Source organism: Heptranchias perlo, chromosome 2, assembly GCF_035084215.1.
Source record: "Heptranchias perlo isolate sHepPer1 chromosome 2, sHepPer1.hap1, whole genome shotgun sequence".
NCBI classification, from domain to species: domain Eukaryota; kingdom Metazoa; phylum Chordata; class Chondrichthyes; order Hexanchiformes; family Hexanchidae; genus Heptranchias; species Heptranchias perlo.
Window position 1 is genome coordinate 75198492 of NC_090326.1, and position 23935 is coordinate 75222426.

Sequence of the window (23935 nt, forward strand, 5' to 3'; positions counted from 1 at the left end):
ACACTCACACCTCAATGGGTCCTAGTAGTCAGGTAGTTGGGTTGGCACCTGGTGAGTCACCACACTCAAGTGAGCATGAGCAGATACTGGTGGGGCAGCTGTGGAGAGTCCGCGCTGGTGGGTGCATTCCTCTCCAAGCTCTGCTCAGCTGGACGCAGATGCTGAACCCCGGGGACCATCCTTTAAAAGGAGAATGATCGAGGGACAGCAGCACATTTACGAGGTACTGGAACAGATGCCACGCACGCTCTCCACAATAGCGCAGAGGATGGAGGAATCCAACTCCTGCATTCGTGGGATGGTGGCACTGGTACTTAAGCAACTGTCTGAGATAGTATCGCACGTAACTGCTGAAATGTCTGAGATAGTGTCGCAGGTAAGTGCGGGAATGTCTGCGATGGAGAGAGGGCTAGCTTCTGTTGAGCTTCAAGCAGGGCTCACAAACGAGTCCATTCATACCCCGACAACGGCCTTTCAGATTCACGGTGAACAACATTCTGCCGCCTTAAACAGGCGGACGGAAACTTCACAACTGGGCTTCTAAGGCATCACCCATATCCTCAAACTGTTCACCAGCAGGGTGGTAGGAGTGATATGGGCCTGGTCCAGGAGAGAGATGATGGCGAAAGGGGACATGGAAGTGGGGACACCACTCAAAGCGCTCCCATGTCTCACCCGTTGCCCACCTATCAACTAGTACCCACAATGCTGCCTCCCTCCAGGTGACTTAATCTGCCCCTGCACAGGTGCAGGTAGAGCAGTCTTTGGAGAGGCCCTCACGAGATCCAGAACCCAGGGGGTGTAGGCCAAAAGCATCTAAGCTGTCCGGCCATGGACATAAGCAACCTGTCACTACCTCTGCTGCAGCCACAGGGGATGCACCACGTAGAAGCGGTAGGAAGAAAGGCCAAGGATTTGTGATCACGAAGGGTATTTGACAGACTGTCATGTTTCTCATTTATATTTGGTTTTTGGTAAAGTCACTTTAAATATTATCATTCTCACCACTACTGCCATGTCTTACCCATTCTTGACTGGCTTTTGTGATAGCGCCCTTTCATGTGCTTCATCATGAACGTCAACACTTGATGCCATCCAGTGGGTCACTTTACAGTGGGTGTATGTGTAGTTGCAGGACGGTTTTGTGCAGATGGGGGGGTTGGCTGGTGTTGGCGCTGGTCTTTCCAGGTGGTGTGAGGACTGGACTCTTCTCACTTTCTGATCTTATGAGAACCATTCACATATTAGTGACTCCCTGGCCTCACGAGCAGCCAGATGAGCCACTGTTCTGCCCATGGGTTCGTCCTCCTCCTGCTGCTCCTCAATGTGGATGGCAGATGTGATTGAGGGCATGGGGCCTCATCAACCCATACCCCTCTCTGTAGCGCCATGTTGTGCAGGACACAACACACGACTATAATTCGACCTGCTCTCGCTGGTGCGTATTGAAGCACTCCCACAGAACGATCGAGGCACCAAATCGCATCTTCAGCAGTCCTATCGCATGTTCAATTATAGATCTGGTGGCGATGCGGCTTTCGTTGTATCGACACTGTTGCTCGCTGATGGGGTTCCTTGGAGGTGTCATGAGCCACGTGTACAGGGGGTATCCCCAGTCCTTAAAGGTGTTCGGTGCATGGAAAAGGCTCTGGATGTTGGATTCCCTCAGGATGAAAGAATGGTGGCAGCTGCCAGGGTATCTGGTGCACACATGAAGAAATCTTTTGCGGTGGTCACAAACGAGCTGATCGTTGATAGAGTGATATCCCTTTCTGTTGATGAACAGTCCTGCTCGTGTGGAGGTGCTCGGATTGCTATATTCACGCAATCGATTACACTGTGCACCCGTGGGAAGCCAGCCACAGAGTGGAATCCCACTGCTCTCTCCGCCTGGCTGAGGTCATCCATGGGGAATGATCCGGAGGCGGAGAAGTTGAAGACAGTGGTCATTTTAACTGCGACGGGTAATGAGATGCCGCCAGGCCCAGCCAGGAGCAGCTTAGCATGAAGGAGGCTGCAATGCCTGCGACCACCTGGCCACTCACTGCTCCTCAGAGAGGTCCAGGAAGCTGTGCCTTGGTCTGTAGACCCTCTGACGAGGGTAGTGCCTCCTGCGACGTTGCTCCCTCTGTTGTTCCCCTCTGTGGTCTTGTGCAAGTGCCTGTGGCACAGCACTGTTTTGTGGAGTTCCAAGTGCACGTCGTGCCTGGTGAGGATGGTGATGTTGCTCGTCCTCAGATGTACTGGTCAATGCAGCCATTGCGCCCCCCCCCCCCATCCTGATGGTGTCAGTTTGAGGAGGTCCGAAAATTTGGTAAATATGTGTAAACAGAACAATTCTGAGTGGAAACCAAGAATTTTCAATCTAAACACAAAGATCTCCCAGCCAAAACTTTGTCTGAGAGAACTGAGTGCCCTGCTGCAATAACTCACCTTTTATCCCCACCTGTCGGACAGGGATTTAAATGTCCAAATGGCTGCCGGCTGAAACACGACTCATTCCCCATGGCGTGTTCCACACCGCACGGGAAACAGCTGAGGCAGCGTCAAAAATGCTTGCCTTCACTCTTAATTAGATTTATGTACATTTCAAGTACTTGAATTCCTTGTTTAAATATCGTCCCCGCCGGCTTTAATCGCCGGCGGGATTTCCAGGTTCGGGAACGCATGTGCATCCAGATGACTCTGGGTTGTGCGCATTCTTAGGCGTGTTGGAGCCGGGATTTTTGCCCGCTCCTGGAAATTGCAATTTTCTTTCCCCCCCCCCCCCCCCCTACGCACCCGCAGTTCCATTTTAAAATTGAGCCCGATAAAAAAACATGCATCTGGAGTCATAGACCTGATGGCATTAGGCATTACATCTGACAGTACATGCCACATCTATGGTACAAGAAAGACATTTAAGGATTCCTAAGTTTGGTCAATCTTCTGGATAACTTTTCAGTAATAGTATCATCTCTTAAAGCACTGTTGGAAAAGATTACTGAATAAAGCTGAAATCATGAACAGGAAGTAAGATGGAAAAAGTGAAGTTCTGTGATCCTGAAAGGCTAATAACATTTTCAGTTGATGCATTACAGACAGGATTAGGGATTAGGCTGGCAAAAATATGACAATCAGTGGCAACCTGTTGCGTATGCAGCAAACAAAAGTGGCAGTAGCAAGAGACACATATGTCGAGAGGGAACTGTTCAGCATTAAGTTTGCTTGTGAAAGGTTTGATTAATTTGTTTATGGCCATACTAATGTCGAAGTGGACCACATATGTTAATGACTCTGCTTGTGAAATTTTTGAACGATTGTTTTTTGGGAATACAAGAATGATGATCAGGCTACAGAGATATGATTTAAGAGTATCATATACACCACTTATGCAAAAGCTAATAAAAATGCTGATGAGGATAGTCAAGCTTTTATTGACATGGTTATGATGGCTTTGTCACTATCTGACCAGAATATGAAGTTAATCATAACAGATAAGAGAAAAGAATGAGACCTTTGGGATGAAAAATAATGGAGGAAAGGTCACAAGTAAATCAAGAATGCTCTTTAGAAATTCAAGAGTACTAGAACTATAATGAGGAATTAAAAATAACAAGTGGAATAGTACACAGAGAGAGTAAGATTGTAATTCCAATAAGCAGACATAAATAAATACAACAAAAGATACATGAGAGTCATATGGGCATTGGGCAATGTAAAAATAAATATGCAAGGTCCTATATTGACCCAGAATAAATTAGGGCATTGCTTATGTAGTAACAACTTGCTCATCTTGCTTAAAATATAGACTAAACCAATAAACAGAACCACTGAAACCTCATCCATTATCACATTAACCATACCAGAAAGTCAGTAGGAATTTGATTTACATGGCATGGGAATCCTTAGTTAAGAAGATCTAATCACAAGATTAAAGACTTAGAAGAGTGATTTTTTGCATTTAATGACTAGAGCAATACAAATTAATTTATCCTTTAAAGACATGGTAACAGCTTCTAAACAGTTTCTAAATACAACTGTATTGATCATTATTAGTTTCAAGAAAAATAAGTTGAGTACATGGTCAATAAGAATGGACACAAATGAAAAATAGTAAGGGAATTATTTGGTTGTGAATACATGCAAATGTTTGTTTTGGCAGAAAGAAGCAAGATGTAATGATATAGTATGAGCATTTATAAATGTTCCCTTACTTCATTAAATGCCAATGCATAATATCAGTTTGATTACCTAATTTAGGGTCTATTCACACTACAACTGTAGTGTCAGCATTGATGATAAGCTGTATTGTAAATCCACAATCAGATCATGAATTTATACTACAACTTTAATGACTTTAAAGATGGAGGTTTTTTTAAAAAAAACGACGGAACTGCTGCACAGGATGCTGTTTTAAATCTTGATAGTTATTTCTTTTCATTCAATTTTAGATTACAAAAAACCATAAAAACAAAGTTCAAAAATTACTTTTACATCCGCCACCACCCTTGATACCATAACTATTTCTACACTATCCAACTGTCCATTCAACATCAAATTTTAGATGAGCCACAATTTCTCCAGCTTAACATTAACAAGACCGAATCCATCCTATTCACCTACCACCTTGAACTCTATATTCTAGCCCCATTGATTCATATATTATAATCAAAGTGGTTAAGATTAATAATTTTCAAGTTTCAAAGGGGGAGTGGGACTAGCTGGATTACTCTTGCAGAGAGCCGGCATGGGCTCGACGGGCCGAATGGCCTCTTTCTGTGCTGTAACCTTTCTATGATTCTAAAGCCTTGATCAATTAAAAACTGACTGTACAGTGACAAAACTGTTTTCTGGCTTAATACTTAATATGCACTGACAGCTATTTCCTGGTAATTAACTGTGGGTTATCACTCAATAGATTTACATTGATCATGTCAAAATTACCAACTTGTATTAACTACCTGAAATGTACAGGCTGTCTATATCTGCTATGACAATCTGCCACTAGCAGGAAAAAACAGAATAAAAGTGCAGTACACATAAATCAGATTATAAAAATTAAACATGTGGAAGTGATTTCAAAGCTGTAATAATCACAACCTCAGGCTTCAGATGTAAACCATTTAACCTTCACTCTCACTGAAATGGCCTTATATTGAAACAATAAAAGAAATTTATCAAGAAATATATTCTATACCTTTCATTTTTTAAAATAAATTGTAAAGCCAAACCATGAATCCAAAATGTAAAAAATACCAACAGAAACTACAGTAATAACAGTTTCTATATTCCACGGTCAGTAACTCCAGAACATGTATACAGGTTGCTTACATTAAGTAAGGTATAATCTGTTCAGCAAACACATAATATTTCATGTGGAAATGTTCTACTATTGACAATAGAAATTACATACAAAAGAAAACTAATGCATATATTTTGATTTTTAATAGCTCATTTTCATATTATAATGCATATCCCCCAGAAGTCCAGTTTCTGACAGGGCAGAATGTGACAACAAAAAATCAGCAATCCATTTGTGCAAAATTTAGAAGAGGTGCCATGTTAAACCTTTACCAAACACCATGGGGTCAATTTTAACCCCCAAGGACGGGGGTTGGGGGCGGGTGGGAAGGTAGAAATTGTAGAAATGTAAAACCGACCACTTCTGGTTTTGATGGAGGCAGGCGACCCACCAGCTTTCAGGAGGTGGATCGGTCTGTAAAATCTTTTAAGGAGGCAGGATGCCTCCATTGTAACAGCATTTTTATTTTTAACTCCTGGGAGCCGGGATTCCCGGGCCTTCTACTTCCCGCCACACAAGAGGTGAGAAAGCCCGGCACAGGAGGTAAGTGCCTTTATTGCACCCCTTGTGGGCCAGGAAGAGGAGGAGTATTTCCTCCAGGCTCAACAAGCTTACCTGCCGTGATCCCACACATGCAATCGGCTGACCCCACCCCCCCCTCGTGTCCGACCCCCTGCATGATCTCCGACACCACCCCCCCAAAGCTCTGACACCGCTCCATGATCGGCCGCCGCCCCCCCCCCCCCCCCAGGTCCGGCCCCCCTCCCAACAATCTCCGACCGCCACACAATGACCGACCCTCCAAAGACCGCCGACCCCGATATCTTACCCCCATCGATGACCGCTGACCCCTGACCCCACGTCTGATCCCCCCAAACCTCAATGTCCGACCCCCTCAATGATTGCAATGATTCAGCCCTCGATGACCAACATCCCCATGATGTCTCTAACCCGCCCCCCCCCCCCCGTCAATCTGGCTGGCTGTCGCACAGGAAACCTACAGAAAAAACCTGAAACACATCCTTACGTCAAATATGTATGGACGTCTGGGAAACCCATACTTCCGGGTTCCCCGTTCGGAAACTCCCCACCTCCGCTCTCTTCATAGCCCCAAGTAAATATCGGGGCCCATATACTTGCTGTTGCCTAATGTTTGATTTCAGAAAGCACCTAGCCGTCATTCAAAATGGTTCACAAATGTTCACTTTACAAATATTCAGATAATGCCTTTTAAACTTCTGGGTTGAAGCATCAACATAGTATTAAGTGTGTGGAACCTACTTCATTGCACTTCCAAGGTACGAACATAGATTGATAAGTGACAAAAAATCTTAAATGCTTGCTAGTCATTTTATCAAGTCAACAATATGGTAGCACTCAGCTTTAATAAAGGAATTGTGGACTTTTGAAATATCAATTAAAAATGTAAAGAAGCAATAGTTCTTGGTTGTGTAAAGAAAACAATAAAAGATATTGAGAATGTTTCATATGCTATTACAAAGACTTCATGTTGAAAAATTAGTCATCAAAAGTTTTAAAATGCAATTAAACCTTAATTGTAATATTTGAGAATCACATAAAAGGGCAAGCAAAAGCAAGACAAGCTGTGAAACTGGCCAACAGTATAAACATATTCTAAACTAAGACTAACATTAAATACGATTCACCATTAGCACATGAATGCTCACTGCCAAAGAGAAAATTTCTTGAAACAATTGTAAACCATTGCGTTTTTGAAATTCAACAGAAAATGAAAGCCTCATTCTGAACAAACACCCCATATGCTAATGAACAAAACTCAGTTTGTTTCATGATTCACAACTGCTGATTTGATCAGCATCAATCGTTTTAATGAAAACATGTGTAAATTACACAATTCTATTCAGCAGCCATACAACAGCTTCAATCTTACTTATGCTTAACAGCTCACCCAATACCTCATAGTCTTACAATGTAAGACGGCAAAGAAGGAAAATGTTCTAGAGCAAACAATCCAGGAAAAGCATGAATTTTCTATAATATCCTGACCAATACTTCCATGCCACAACAAACAATACATCCAACTGTTCTTACCTGCAGTTTGGAGGAGGATCCAGCGTGATCTCTGCGAGTTCTTTTTGAATCCTACAGAAAGGCACATAAGAAAATCTGTTCAATAGAAATACACATTTTTTCCAATTCCATTCCAGAATAATATTTTAGCAGACCAATGATCACAGATTTTCAAGTAGTAGTTCTATCATCTTTTGCATAAAACGTATAACATTTTGTTTAGTGAAATGTGTCTGAAAGGCACACGTGTGTGCAAGCATTTTTACAAAATTAAAACCCAGAATGTATTTTCACACATAATGTACATGTAATCCCTTGATATTTACTGGGTTATAGGGTTGATAAAGGGTTATATCAAGCTCCTCTCCACAGCACAATATGAAGGCATGCAGAGTGGAGCCTTACATACCTGGTATACTGTAAAATTGGAGAGTTCTTGGAGAGATATTTTACTGCAAATATTAGTTCAAATTTGATTTCAGTTAAAAGACAGAGCTATTCAGCTGTTTTTGAGGTGGATGTGATAGAGACTCCCAAGGACAATGAAAACAGCGTAACAGCATATCATTTCAATATATGCAAGTTCAACTTGCAGGATTGGCAAAGAAAGCAGGTCAGAATTTTCACATGCCCAAGGCTCGTGTGATCCAAGGTGAAAATAGCCAGAGTTAGAAAAGAAGCTAGAGTGATAAGAGCAGAAGGAAGAGGAGTCAACACTAAAAAATGTCTTACGTTACCTAAAAGCCTGTCAGGAATCTGTTGAAAATCTAGTTGTTTGAATGCCTGTATTCTTTCATTTCAACAACGGTCACAGATTGGGGAAAGCCACCATAGCTGAAGTGTGCGAGTGGGTGACTTCTTCCTGGGAGTCTGTATGCTCAACAATGTGTTGGATATTTATCAAGGCTGGAGCTACAGCGAAACCACCAGGTATACTGAATCTAACTCTGAATCCTGTGAAAATTAATTTTCAAAAGGAAACATCGAAGGTTCTAATCGAAGGTGATTATACGGGGAAGTGTTCTGCTAGGGACTGGATTGTTGCAGTCGAATGAAATGTTTTCCAGCTTTGTCGCCGATAAATGACTGTTCCTTAACATTCCAAGACACTGGGCTGTTAGTGTAATTGCTGAAGCACTACTTTCTCTCCCACCCCAATATCTCCTCTTTTCTTCCCTTCTCTCCCAAATGTGGTGACTCATACTGCATTATGTTTACATAGCTACCAACAGTCCTGCAGTACTCCCAACTTCTCCTTGTGGCCATTCTTCATATATGAGCCTTGATAGCAAGAGCTGGCAGGATATTCAACCATGGGGGTTGTAAAGCCAATGCTCACATGTGCACCTTTTCCAGCAGAGATCTCTGGATAGTGATCAGGAGCAGAGACACTGGCAATTTTTTTCTTCCCTAGCCCACAGATACTGAGGCCAATTGTAGAAGTCAGATCAACTAACTTAGCATGGGTCTGGCTTCATATTGCACCACATAGTTCATTAACTCTATTGAGACAATACGAAAACTTTATTTTATTGTTGATAGCATCACAACTGATGAAAATAATGATTAAGGTAAACTACAGGGGCATAGTATGAATTCTGTTTGAAAAAAATTGTAAAATATTTATTTATAGTATTGTGCTGTTATGTTCCAAAAAGTTGTTGAGTGCAGTATATGCAAGTGTGAATTTGTGAAATATTACAGTAGGTAGTATAATTGCAAGCACTGTGTTGTGAGACTACTTTATTTGTATTTGGAAAGTGGAATAAATGCAATAGCAAATTTATCACCTTCTACGTTAATTAGTAGGAAAAAACAGCGCATAGAAATATGCTTCCACCTCTGAAAAATGAATTCATTAGCATACGTACTTAGAGAATAGTTTTTAAAAGTGCACTTATCCACAAATTCAGATTTATCACATCATATATTGTTAGATTTCGATGATAAGATATTTTCAACAAAGTACATTTACCTTCCTTTGATAAATTGAAAGGTAATTTGTAAAGAAGGGCAACACAGCCTTTAAGAACAAAGTGAAATTAATGTTTCTCTTTATTTCATCCACTTCCAAGGCTTATTGGCATTTCATCTGATTTAAGCTACTATTGTTTTTTTTTGGATTCACCATTTTTCATGTATTGATACATTAAAGCAAGCTGGTGGCTGTCACTTTTAAATTGATTTTATATGTATCAGTACGACCAAAAAGAACTAAGGAAGAAGCTACTCAGCCTTGGCTCGGTGGTAACGCTTTCGCCTGAGTCAGCACATAAACTAGGCTGACACTTCATTGTAATGCTGAGTGAGTATTGTCTTTCAGATTAAATGTTAAACTCAGGACTTGTCTGCCGTTTTAGGTGGATGTAAAAGATGTCATGGCACTATTTGAAAAAAAGCTCTCCCAGTGTCCTGGCTAACACAGCTACCTCAACCAACATCACTAAAACAGATTATCTAGTCATCCATCTGATTGCTGCTTGTGGGACCTTGCTGTCTGTGGAAACTAGCCTATGATATAACATTTGTCTATGTTATAACAATGACTACACTTCAAAAGTATATCTGGCTATGAAGCACTTTGAGATGTCTAGAGGATGTAAAAGGCTACACACACACACACACACACACACACACACACACGTTCCTTCTTTATGAAAGAAAGTTATGAAAATGCAACACTATTTAGACTACAACGGGCAGGATTTTACTGTGGATAGTAACTGGCGGGAGTATTAACCACCAGCATTAAGACAATTTTTGGCTTGGTAATAGTTGTATAATGGAGTTACAATCAGGTATGCAGTTTTCCTCTACTCAGCACTGCCAGTTGAGAATAGCCAGTCTTAAAAGTGGGGTAGATCCGCATTACTACTGACCTCCCAACCAAATTTTCCTCTTTGTGGTACTGCAACTATCAGAATTGGCAAGAAAAAAAATCAGCAGGGCAGCCTTCATCCATATGTTGCGTAGGAGGGACAAACAAAAATATTCATCTATTTGGATCTTACCTCACTGCACTCTGGCAGTGGTTGAGAAAAAGTGCCACTGCAATACACTAAATTCATCAAACATGGAATAAAATATTTATATTTATTTAACACCACTAGAAAGTTTTTTTTTAAAGAAAGGAATTGCATTCATATAGCACCTTATGACTTCATTCAGAAAGGTCTCAAAACACTACACAATGAACTACTTTGAAGTAAGTAAATGTGGCAGCCATTTTGCACACAAGATCCCACAAATAGCAATGAGATGAAGAACCAGTTAATCTGTTTTTGATAGCATTGGTTGAGGACAGAATGCTGGCCAGGACATGTGCAGAACTCCTTGCCTTTCCTCAAAAAGTACTGAGAAATCTCAGCCACTGGAATAGGCAGATAGAGCCCTCGGTTTAATATCTCATCCAAAGAATGTTACCTTCAATAATTCAGCATTCTCATTAGTTTTACACTGGAGTATCAGTCTAGATGATGTGCTCAGTGGATGCTGAAATGCAGTTTGAACCCACAACCTTCTAATTCAGAGGGGATGAAATTGGTCTATGCCAATAGTGAAACGGGCTCATAGCGAATCGGTAACCCTTTTAACACTGCACCCAATTTTAACCCTTTGCACAATACAATAATTCTATCTGCATGAATTTCATATCAATACTGGAGCTAGTACACTGTGAAGAGAGACCCAGATTGACACTGTTTAACAACAGAACTGCAAAATTGCATTCACTGCCAACTTGCAGCTTAATAGTTCTGAGAGGTCAAATTTAAACAGGGTAAAGCGAAGAAGTATGCTGGCCCTGTTAATAAGGCATAGCTTCACATTTGCAGTTCTCTATATGTGTCAAGAAGAGGTAAATAACTCAGGGAGAAGCAGAAAGGAAATATGTGGAAATTGTACTCTGAACATATTTCAGAATAATAACTTGCACTGTTTCACCTAAGAATTGGCTGGGATGTGAAATAGGGGAGTTCCTCAAGGTTGGTATAAACACTTGATTTAACTTGTTCCACACCTTCTGTCAATTAAAAATATTAGTGCATGTGTCATGCAGATAATTTAACACCAAATGCAATGTGAAATGGATTGAGGCAACACTAACTGGAAATCATATTCATTTTGGATTGCCCTGATAAAACTAAATATCTCAGGTGTGATTTAAATTAATGTTAGTGGAAAATTTGGCTTTATTTGGCACTACCACCATCAGTGTCAAATTATGGAATACAACAACAACTTGCATTTGTGCAGTGCCTTTCACGTTCTCAGGGCACCCCAAAGCACTTCACAGGCAATCAAATACTTTTGAAGTACAGTCACTGTTGTAATGCAACAGCCAATTCGCACACAACAATAATGAAATAAATTGCGAGGTAATAGGATATTTGGTAGTGTTGGGTGAGGGATAAATGTTTGCCAGATAATTTTCAAGGGATCTATGGAAGTATTAGGCCAAATTTCAGATACTACCAAGTTATTTCAAAGTGTCTACATGTAATAAAAGCTGTTAATTTAGATTGTGGCTATTTCTTTCATTGTATAAGCTCTATAGTCTAGGGAGTTAATAGTCCAGACTTGCACCATTCAAAAGAATAGAACAAACACAATTGCTCACTGAAATCAAGGGGAGTAGAGCTGTGTCCCTTGTCATTGTATCATAGTAGGTACAGCGCATGAGGAAGCCATTTGGCCCATCGTGCCTGTGCCGGCTCTTTGAAAGAGCTATCCAATTAGTCCCACTCCCCTGCTCTTTCCCCATAGCCCTGTTAATTTTTTCCCTTCAATATATATCCAATTTCCTTTTGAAAGTTACTATTGAATCTGCTTCCACCACCCTTTCAGGCAGTGCATTCCAGGTCATAACAATTCGCTGCGTAAAAAAATTCTTCCTCATGTTATCTCTGGCTCTTTTGCCGATCACCTTAAAACTGTGTACTCTAGTTACCGACCCATCTGCCACTGGAAACAGTTTCTCCTTGTTTACTCTGACAAAACCGTTCATGATTTTGAACACCTCCATCAAATCTCCCCTTAACCTTCTCTGTTCTAAGGAGAACAACCTCAGCTTCTCCACATAACTGAAGTTCCTCATCGCTGGCACCATTCTAGTAAATCTCTTCTGCACCCTAAGGCCTTGACATCATTCCTAAAGTGCGGTGTCCAGAATTGGACACAATACTCCAGCTGAGGCCTAACCAGTGTTTTATAAAGTTCAGCATAAGTTCCTTGCTTTTCTAGGCCATTAATAAAGCCCATATGCTTTTTTTAACAGCCTTTTCAACTTGCCCTGCCACCTTCAAAACTTTATGTTTGTCCACCCCCAGGTTTCTCTGTTCCTGAACCCCCTTTAAAATTATACCGCCTCTCCTCATTCTTCCTACCAAAATGCATCACTTCACACTTCTAGAACCACAGAAAAGATATAGCACAGAAGGGGGCCATTCGGCCCATCGTGTCCACGCCGGCTCGAAGAACAACCAGGTGCCCATTCTAATCCCACCTTCCAGCACCCAGTCCGTAGCCCTGCAGCTTACAGCACTTTAGGTGCAGGTCCAGGTACTTTTTAAAAGAGTTGAGGGTCCCTGCCTCTACCACCAATTCGGGCAGCAAATTCCATACACCCACCACCCTCTGGGTAAAAAAGTTTTTCCTCATGTCCCCTCTAATCCTTCCGCCAATCAGCTTAAATCTATGTCCTCTAGTTCTTGAACTCTCTGCTAGGGGAAACAAGTACTTCCTGTCTACTCTATCTGGGCCCCTCATAATTTTGTACACCTCAATCACGTCACCCCTCAGCCTCCTCTGCTCCAAGGAAAACAACCCCAGCCTATCCAATCTCTCCTCGTAGCTGCAATTTTCAAGCCCTGGCAACATTCTTGTAAATCTTCTCTGCACTCTCTCCAGAGCAATTACGTCCTTCCTGTAATGTGGTGACCAGAACTGCGCACAATACTCCAGCTGTGGCCTTACCAGCGTTTTATACAGTTCCATCATTACATCCCTGCTTTTGTATTCTATACCTCGGCTAATAACGTAGAGCATTCTGTATGCCTTCTTCACAACCTAATCTACTTGTACTGCCACCTGTGCACGTGCACTCCAAGGTCTCTCACTTCCTCGACCCCTCCCAATATATTCCCGTCCCCACTTCTCTGTGTTTAATTTCATCTGCCATGTGTCTGCCCATTTCACCAGTCTGTCTATGTCCTCCTGAAATCTGTTACCATCCTCCACATTGTTTACTACATTTCCGAGTTTTGTGTCATCTGCAGACTTTGAAATTATATTCTCTATACCCAAGGTCATTAATATATATCAAAAAATGCTGTGGTCCAAATACTGACTGTATATTTCCCTCCAGTCTGAAAAACAACTGCTCACCACTACCTTCTGCTTTCTGACCCCCAGTCAATTTTGTATCCACGCTGCCACAGTCCCTTTAATCCCCTGGGCTTTAATTTTGCCAAGAAGTCTATTATGTGGTACTTTATCAAATGCCTTTTAGAATCATAGAAAGATTACAGCACAGAAAGCGGCCATTTGGCCCATCGAGTCCGCGCCGGCTCGATGCAAGAGCAATCCAGCTAGTCCCACTCTCCCACCCTTTCCCCGAAGCCCTGCAAATTTTTTCCTTTCAAGTACTTATCCAGTTCCCTTTTGCAGGCCATGATTGAATCTGCCTCCACCACCCCCTCAGGCAGTGCAATCCAGAGCCTAATCACTCACTGTGTAAAACAGTTTTTCCTCGTCACCTTTGGTTCTTTTGCCAATCACCTTAAATCTATGTCCTCTGCTCTTGACCCTTCTGCCACTTGGAACAGTTTCTCTCTATCTACTCTGTCTAGACCCTCCATGATTTTGAATACCTCTATCAAATCTCCTCGCAACCGTCCCTGTTCCAAGGAGAACAACCCCAGCTTCTCCAGTCTATTCATGTAACAAAAGTCCCTCATCCCTGGAATCATTCCAGTAAATCTCTTCTGCACCCTTTCTAAGGCTGTCACATCTTTCCTGAAGTTAGGTGCCCAGAACTGGACACAATACTCCAGTTGTGGCCGAACCAGTTCATCATGGCTTCCATACTTTCTTACTCTTATGCCTCTATTTATAAAGCCCAGGATCCCGTGTGATTTTTTAACCACTTTCTCAACCTGCCCTGCCACCTTCAACGATTTGTGCACATATACCCCCAGATCGCTCTGTTCTTTAAGAGTTGTGCCCTCTAGTTTATATTGCCTCTCCTCATTCTTCCTACCGAAATGTATCACTTTGCATTTTTCTGCGTTAAATTTAATCTGCCACGTGTCCGCACATGCCACCAGCCTGTCTATATCTTCTTGAAGTCTATCATTATCCTCCTCACTGTTTACCACTCTTCCAAGTTTTGTGTCATCTTCAAATTTTGAAATTGTGCCCTGTACACCCAAGTCCAAGTCATTAATATATATCAAGAAAAGCAGTGATCCTAGTACCGACCCCTGGGGAACACCACTGTACACCTCCCTCCAGTCCGAAAAACAACCAACTATTCATAATAAGAACAGAAGAACAGAAGAAATAGGAGCAGGAGTAGGCCAATCGGCCCCTCGAGCCTGCTCCGCCATTCAATAAGATCATGGCTGATCTGATCCTAACCTCAAATCTAAATTCATGTCCAATTTCCTGCCCGCTCCCCGTAACCCCTAATTCCCTTTACTTCTAGGAAACTGTCGATTTCTGTTTTAAATTTATTTAATGATGTAGCTTCCACAGCTTCCTGGGGCAGCAAATTCCACAGACCTACTACCCTCTGAGTGAAGAAGTTTCTCCTCAACTCAGTTTTGAAAGAGCAGCCCCTTATTCTAAGATTATGCCCCCTCGTTCTAGTTTCACCCATCCTTGGGAACATCCTTACCGCATCCACCCGATCAAGCCCCTTCACAATCTTATATGTTTCAATAAGATCGCCTCTCATTCTTCTGAACTCCAATGAGTAGAGTCCCAATCTACTCTCTGTTCCCTGTCCCTTAGCCAATTCTGTATCCATGTTGCTACTGCCCCCTTTATTCCATGGGCCACAATCTTGATGATAAGCTTACCATTTTACCAAACACCTTTTAAGAGTCCATATACACCACATCAACTGCATTGCCCTCATCGACCCTCTCTGTTATCTCATCAAAAAACTCTATCAGGTTAGTTAAACACAATTTGCCTTTAACAAATCCGTGCTGGCTTTCCCTAATCAATCCACCCTCGTCCAAGTGACTGTTAATTCTGTCCCGGGTTATCGTTTCTAAAAGTTTCCTCTCCATTGAGGTTAAAGTGACTGGTCTATAGCTGTTGGGTTTATCTTTACACCCTTTTTTGAACAAGGGTGTAACATTTGCAATTCTTCAGTCCTCTGGCATCACCCCCGTATCTAAGGATGTTTGGAAGATTATGGCCAATACTTCCGCAATTTCCACCCTTACTTCCCTCAGCAACCTAGGATGCATCCCATCCGGACCGGGTGACTTATTTTGAAAGTCAATATACACATCAACCACACTACCCTTATCAACCCTCTGCGTTACTTCATCAAAGAATTCAATCAAGTTAGTCAAACACGATTTTCCTTTAACAAATCCATGCTGATTTTCATTTATTAGCCCATACTTTTCCATGTGCCAATTTATTTTGTCCTGGATTATTGTTTCTTAAAGTTTCCCCAGCACCGGTGTTAGGCTGACTGGCCTGTAATTGCCGGGATTATCCCTCTCCCCTTTTTTGAACAGGGGTGAAACATTTGCAATCCTTCAGTCCTCCGGCACCATTGCCATATCTAAGGAGGGTGGGAAGATTGTGGCCAGAGCCTCCACAATTTCCACCCTTACTTCCCTCAGTAACCTCGGATGCATCCCATCTGGACTGGGTAACTTTTCTACTTTGAGTACTGCCAATCTTTTAAGTACCTCCTCTTTATCTATTTTTATCCTATCCAATATGATTTTGCTGATAGATACACAGCACTGGTATTTTGACAAGTATAACCTTCCTCGTAGATTAAACATGATGTGGAGATGCCGGTGATGGACTGGGGTTGACAAATGTAAGGAATCTTACATTTAGGTTATAGTCCAGTTGGACTAGATTAAACAAAATGATCAATTTCGAGTAAGACAGTACCTTTTAGCACTAGTTGAAAGTTTAGCAGCAGTTTTACTGGAGATCTTGGCATCCTTCTTCTTGGGCTGTGGTTGTTCCCTCTCTTGTTCTTGCCGAGTACTTTCACGCTGATCCCCGTCTGAGCTGCCACTACTGGTACTGGGGCTGTCGTCAGCCCTTTGCGACTCACTGGACATCTTACTCGTTCTGGAATTTAAAACAAATAAATTAAATTATCAATTTGATACACTCTGACACATGGAATGAAGTTAAAGATCGTTACTGTTTCAACTGTTTAAAAAGGCATCACCCAGTGTCTCACATATGTTTTGCCATTTCGTAAATGCTAAAGCAGTTTAAAAAGCAAACAGCCTAATTTCTAATTTACGTTCGAAATTGACAGCAGGGTGTATCTAGTTAGATCGATAAGCATTCACCAAATGTAAACATCGTGAAATCAACATCATCACGTCTCTCGGTGCCTCACTTTCCATTATATTGATCATGCAACAAAATTAAGTTTTGGACGATGGGCACCTTACAGATTTTTTTTGATCGAATATAAATCCCCTAGATTAAGTTACACAAACCGTGCCAGCGATGTGCTAAGGGGAGGAGGGGGAAGCGAGTCATATTTGACAGCCACGTCAGACGCGCTTGATATGCAGAAATAACAAACGAAAGAAGCTTTTCAACACCAGGCTGCTTCTCATATTTTTTCGAGGAGGGGGGGGGGGTTAGTTTCCGTTTGGAGCGAGTCAAAGACGAAAAACTGTAAATCAGTCAGTGTGCAGTGACTGATGCGTTAAAGGCCTTTATCGTTCCCATTCTCACACACACAGGAATATCACACAAAGACAGACACCGTCCCTTCTCGCCTCTAACTTTCAGGCCGGATTTGGAGGCTGTCGAGTCGCTTTGAGAGGACATGGCGGGTGCTGTAGGGGAGGAGGAAGAGAAGGAGGTGGATTATTAATTTTTTTTAAATGATATTACCTGAATACTGGCCGGACAAAGCGCTGCCTGTCTTCGAGTTACGCCGAAAAAGAGGGGAGTAAAATGAGAGTTGAACACAGAAGAGATGGGAGCAAAGCGGGGTGGGTGGTTGGGGGGGGGGGGGGAAGTGGGGAGGAGAGAGGTTGGGGGGAAAACACTAATCCCGGCACAAATGAGATGAAGCTCCCACTCTGACTCTGACTCTGTCTCTATCTATCTATATATATATCTATATATCTACCGCCACCGCCGCCGCTTTCACTCGTCCGCTCGCGCTCAGCCTCCTGAGTGCAGCGGCGCACGCTTTGAAACTGAATCAGCGCTTTAGCAACACGTGGCCGCGCGCATCTCGCCAGCGGGCGAACGGGACGGACGGACGGGCGGGCGGGCGAGCGAGCGCGCACGCCCCCTGCCCCCACCGCAGTGACACTGACGACCGCACTCGGCGGGGCGGCGGCGGCGGCGGGGCGGGAGAAGATGCCGCGGAGCACGGGCGCGCGCACGCGCTGAGTCCAACCGCCGCATTCTCTTTGGAGCGGTGGCACGCGCACGGGCAGTTAGACATAAAATCAGCGCTGCAGGAGTCCCGAACTCAGAGCCAAGCAATACGGGAGGAGGAGAAGGGCAGAGACAGCACCGGACTCGTTATTTATTTGTTATACACCTGTTCGTTTCAAACGTCCCCCCCCCCCCCCCCCCCCCCCGCATCCGAGGGTTGTCTGATCTCGGTCCTGGGACTGCACGGTTCTCTCTCAAGACATGTGTCACCGCGATGAACACTTGCAGCCGCTCCGTCCTCCGGTCACCTCCTCACCTCCCTCCCCCCCCCCCCACCCCGGTATCCCTCTCTCGATCCGAATAAGTTTCACAGTTCTGAGGACAGGCACTTGTTCTGCAAGTGACCCCCAGAGAAGCAGCAGCTCGGTCCCCGCAGCAAAGTTATTTAAGCGTCTGACTTTTAAAAAAAATTACAGTATTAATTTATCCTATGTTGACGGAAGCGAGAGTCAGGCTAACTGCTTATTTTCGACATGGTGTGTGTGTGGAGGGGAGGAGGAATTATTGAAATGGCTGTATGACCGACCACAGTGGAACCAAGTAAACATGAGAAGTGTTTGAGTCAAATTTCACAGATTATCACGATCTCACCTCTGAAACCTACACTTACTCCAGATACAGTAAGTGGGCTGGCACATCGCAGTCAATAGGATACAATTGAGGCTGTATCAGGAAGCCTGAGAGTTTAGCGGCTTGATTCAATCTCATGGAGCTTGGGAGCTGAAAATTCAGGTTAGTAGCCTGATCTCGGTGCACTGACACTATTCCCACATCATGAATAAGTTCTGAAATTGCGGTTTATAACTAGCGGCAATAAACCGGAGACCGATATTAATAGGGTGGCAACAAGTCGACCTAGAACTGGGACATAGATGCTAAATTCATTGGGATCTTGTAATTGAATGTCAAATCTCGTTGATTAGGATGACTCGCTCTTTTTAAAATGTAACCTGTCTTGATACATGTTAGAAATAAATACAGCTCATTTTGCTTAAATAGATTTGTAATCTGTCTTGTGAAAAAAGACTTGCATTTATATATGCCTTATCACAAATGTCTTAGAGCACTTTACATAGAATGAATTACTTTGAAGTGTAACTGTTATATAGCTAAATACAAGTTTCACTCTTAACAGTTCTTTGCTGTTGACAAGGAGATGTTAGGTGTGAAACTTATATGCAGATTATGTGGCTCATCATGATTTCTCATCTCTAGCCCAGAAGTGTCCAAACTACATGCAGCCCAGGAAGCCTAAGCAACTCAGTTGCATTGCCACTTAAATTTCATACTTGCTGGTTTGCCCTGTTAAAATTTGGTGGGCTCAGAGGTTTGCAAAGGGCTGAGGGTTATTGCCTCGCTGGTGGATAATTCCTAAATCAGAACACCAAGATCTGTAAGTAGCTGCAGCTTGAGACATGCAAATTAATGGGAACATTGATTTAAGCTATATATGTGGCCCAGGAGGCTCCATGGCATGAATGTAAGTAGTTTATGAAGACAAAAAGCTTTGGCAATCCTGATCTACCGGCTCAGTTCTCCTTCTAGATCACACATTCACCACAGTTGTAAGAATTTACTGTTTGATAGTAATAAAGATTTAAAAAGGTAGGAAAGTCTGAGGAGAGTATTTTCAGTCAGTGTATTCCCACATTAAACATTTAGCCTGGAAATTACTGTTGTATGAAACCTAATGCCTATGATATCAGTAAATTGCTGATCAGTCCTTTCAAGAATGCCATTAAGCATGCACTTTCTGCCCATTTCTTGCATGTTGCCAAATTGTTGTTGAAGGAAAGTTTGTTCTGAATGCTACTGAGAACTACAAGCAATAACAGATGCTTTAGTGGAAAATATACCATTTGTCAATGCTAACACAGTGCGATACTTTGCTAGCCTTACTATTCTGCTGCAATTTGTTTCTTTGACTATTGATTGAAAAATGAGTTTACACAAAATAGGGATTGGATTTAGTGCTCCATTAGCACTGCAGTTTACACATTAAGAGAAGAAAAGCGATCTGTGATGTCAGGTGGCATGAAAGACATACGCTGAAGATGATCGGGAGAGAGTCAGGGGGTCAAAGACTTAAATTTGGGAAGCACGTGCCCACTACCTTTTTTATGGTGGCGGATATCGAGGCATCCGAGTGTCCTGTCGTGGACAGACGAGACATTTCATTAAAATATTTAAATTGGGCTCCCACAGTGCAATTGGGAGACCAATTTAAAATTCGCTGCTGGGAAAACCGGCAGTGAAAGGGAGGAGGGATCGTCTGGCTCTACAAGATAAGTGCATTCCTCAGCACTCCCTGTGGGCCAGGAGGAGGAGTGCTCACCCCAGCCCCGCAAGGAAATCTTCACCCTTCCCCCGCCCCAATGGCCTCTCTCTCTCCAGCCCCGATCTCTTCCCCTCTGCTGCGATGGCCTCTCCTCCCAGACCTGATCTCTTTCCCCCCCCCCTCATCCCTGCCATAATGGCCAATCCTCCCCCAAGCCCCGATGGCTGACCTTCATCCCGCTGCCCCGATGGCCGAACTCCCTCCCCCCCCCCCCCCCCGCCGAAATGGCTGAACTCCCTCCTCCCAAGCCCCGATTGTCAACCTTTCCTGCTCCTGATTGCCGGAGACCATCCCCAAGGGTTCCCAGCTGTGACCTCCTGCCACTAGCTGTGGCCTGGCTGTCAATTTGGCTGGCTGCCGGGCAGGCGGGAAACGGAACAGAAAAATGATAATGAGATCCTGCCGTTACGTTCATCAGGTCCTCCATATCCCCAGCCTCGCTGAGTTCTTCGGCTGTTTTTGGCCTTCCCTCCCATCCTCCTCTTAAAAATTGGGGCCATACTGTCGGGTTCTTCCAGTGGGTAACTCGGATGCGCTCGCCTGGTTCCATTCCTGTCCAGTTGTAGCTAGAGAATCTCCTGCAATGGTTGCTCTTTCCGCTCCTGCACTGTTACCTCTGGAGTCCCCCATGTATCTATCCTTGTTCCCTCCTATTTTGCAGCCCCTCAGCAACATCATCTGAAAACTCGTCAGGTTCCACAAGTACGCTGACGACACCGAGCTCTACCTCACCACCACCTCTCTCGACCCCTCCACTCCTCTGTTCTTTCGGGCTGCTTGTCCGACTGGATATGTAGAAATTTCCTCCAATTACATTTTGGGATGACCGAAGCCATTGTTTTCGGCCCCTGCCACAAACTTCGTTCCCTCGTCACTGATTCCATACCCCTCCCTGGCCAGTGTCTGAGGCTGAACCAGACTGTTCGCAACCTCCTATTTGACCCTGAGCTGGGTGTATAGAGCACAATTTCAAAATCTGTAGATGACACAAAACTTGGAAGGGTAGTGAACAGTGAGGAGGATAGTGACAGACTTCACGAGGACAGACAGGCTGGTGGAATGGGTGGACACGTGGCAGAAAAGTGTGAAGTGCTACACTTTAGTAGGAAGAACGAGGGGAGGCAAATAAACAATTCTAAAAGGGGTGCAGGAACAGAGAGATCTGGGTGTATATGTGCGCAAATCATTGAAGGTGGCAGGGCAGATTGAGAAAGCAGTTAAGAAAGTGTACGGGATCCTGGGTTTTATAATTAGAGGCATAGATTACAAAAGCAAGGAGGTTATGATGAACCTTAATAAAACACTGGTTTGGCTACAACTGGAGTTTTGTGTCCAGTTCTCGGCAGTGCACTTTAGGAAAGATGTGAAAGCATTAGAAAGGGTGCAGAAGAGATTTACTAGAATGATTCCAGGAATGAGGGACTTCAGTTACATGCATAGACTGGAGAAGCTGGGGTTGTTCTCCTTAGAGCAGAGAAGGTTGAGAGGAGATTTGATAGAGGTATTCAAAATCATGAAAGGTTTATACAGAGTAGATAGAGAGAAACTGTTCCCATTGGCAGAAGGGTCATGAACCAGAGAACATAGATTTAAGGTGATTGACAAAAGAACCAAAGGCGACATGAGGAGAAACATTTTTACACAGCGAGTGGTTATGATCTGGAATGCACTACTAGAGGAGGCAGATTCAATTGTGGCTTTCAAAAGGGTATTGGATAAGTACTTGAAGGGAAAAAATTTGCAGGGCTACGGGGATAGGGCAGGGGAGTGGGACTAGCTGGATTGCTCTTGCCGAGAGCCGGCACGGACTCAATGTACCGAATGGCCCCTTTCCTTGCTGTAACCATTCTATGATTCTATGATTCAAGATTTCATTAATAATTGTTATCTACTGCATAGCTTCACCATCTAAAGTCACTTTGTTGTGCTGACCAAAGAACAGAGAAGCAAAGCCAGGCAAAGGAATGAAAGTGAAGATGAGGAATTAGCTGCCAAACCAACAATTCAGGAAGGAAAACTGAAGTGTCAGGCAATAATTCAAGATGCCTTCCAATGACTGCCAGAATCATACCATTTCTTAACGTTGTAATCCATATCGGCAAAGTAACTAAAACACCTTCACTTCCAATGTCCTACACGATTGTTCAAATACATCTTTTGCTGGGATTCTGCATTATATTGAACAATTACAATAAATACTCAGCACAATGGTCAAATCAAGTGTGTACCTTTACTTAATCCATTGTGTTGCGTGTGAATTTTGTTATCGTGATTTGCACCAGTGCTTTTTGTGCTTGTTTTTGATGTATGGCACCTAACCTATTCCTCCTAAATGACTTCCTTGTAGAAAGAGGAATTGCATTAGCTGGCTGGAGGGTTTCACTGACTGCCTACTGGGTTTCTGGTGGCCAAAGACCTCCACGTGGCGAGCATTGTGATGGCCATTCATCTGACTCAGCCACATCCAGTGCTGTTGTACCTGGCTAGTCCTCTTCACATTCTGGCACATCTACCGTCACTTGTGCATGCCCAAATGTGGCAGTTACAATTTGGGCTATTTCCCAATATCTTTGGGGGCATATTTTCCTATTCATTTCAGGTACAAAATCATGCTACTCTTACATTCCTCTGTGCACTATTTTTAGGCAGGTGTTCACCCATAAAAACATTAGCATCTGTCTAAAACTAGTGCACAAAGGATTGTAGTATGAGTGTATTAAATGTTTGTACCTAAATACTAATCAGAAAATTTACCACTTTATTTGTGCTCTCCACAAAAGTCGTCTTCTGTAGGCAAGCCTGTGCTTCCAGGAACTGACATTTGAGCTTATGCACAAAAAATCTAAGCTAGCATTGCTGCAGGACAAACAATGAAACCATCTACTATTGGGCAATGCACCAGAAATAATACAGTCTACCTACTAGGTGCTCCAGAGCCTCTATCATGCAAGACTCAATTGGCAGCATGGAGTCTCGCTTGGGGCAAGCACAGATCATGAAATCAGGCATGCAGATTAGCGCTGGTCACCGTGTTGGTGACCAGTGTAAGCCTCACTCAGCCTACCAAAATTATTTAAATGGATCCCACCGCAGATTCAGCTGTTTGCTTGCTGCCTTCTTGCTGACCGCCACTTGCACATATGGAATGGGCACAGCAGTCACCCTATGCTACCATCTGAACTTCACTGTGTAGATCTTCTGAGGCATGCATAGCTGTACTTGGCAGAGGTGGCAATAGTAATGCAAGGTACTGTGAGAAGCTGGCTTGCTTCGGGGCAATGTCCGAAGTTCCATTCCTGAGGAAGCAGAAGAGAACAAAATGTCAAAACACTGTCTCAGATAATCACCTTCAAGCATTGCTTTCATTGCATGAAACGTGGTGTGATGCTGCAGCCTGTGAGACAGCCACTCAGGTAAATCTTACAGCATGAACTTTACGATTACTCTAAGCTCAGAGGAGAAACCTACAACTTCATTGTTCCCCATTCCCTCAATGTTCTTATGGTCAATGATTTCTATAGAGACCTCGTCAAAAGGAGTCAGTTGCTCCTGGATGGATCTGTTCTCGGCAATTAAAG

At 43.3% G+C, this 23935-nt stretch overlaps 1 protein-coding gene and 1 long non-coding RNA gene across 4 annotated transcripts in view; one reads left to right on the top strand and one right to left on the bottom strand.

The window, feature by feature from the left end:
* Positions 1-17945, bottom strand: part of LOC137340523 (ubiquitin-conjugating enzyme E2 E2) — a 276626-nt gene extending 258681 nt beyond the window's left edge. Inside the window, exons 1-3 of one of the 3 annotated variants that reach the window (XM_068003037.1) lie at positions 17462-17945; positions 16487-16672; positions 7358-7408 (exon numbers count right to left, since the gene is read on the bottom strand). In XM_068003037.1, the coding sequence (XP_067859138.1) occupies positions 7358-7408; positions 16487-16662 (227 nt within the window). In that variant the 5' untranslated portion in view covers positions 16663-16672; positions 17462-17945. The other 2 variants (XM_068003054.1, XM_068003045.1) reach the window with 2 other exon arrangements.
* Positions 17946-18154: 209 nt separating this feature from the next.
* LOC137340541 (uncharacterized) lies at positions 18155-22573 on the top strand. Its single transcript, XR_010966826.1, has 2 exons — positions 18155-18751; positions 22257-22573. It is a non-coding gene; the product is annotated as an uncharacterized lncRNA (long non-coding RNA).
* Positions 22574-23935: the final 1362 nt, after the last annotated feature.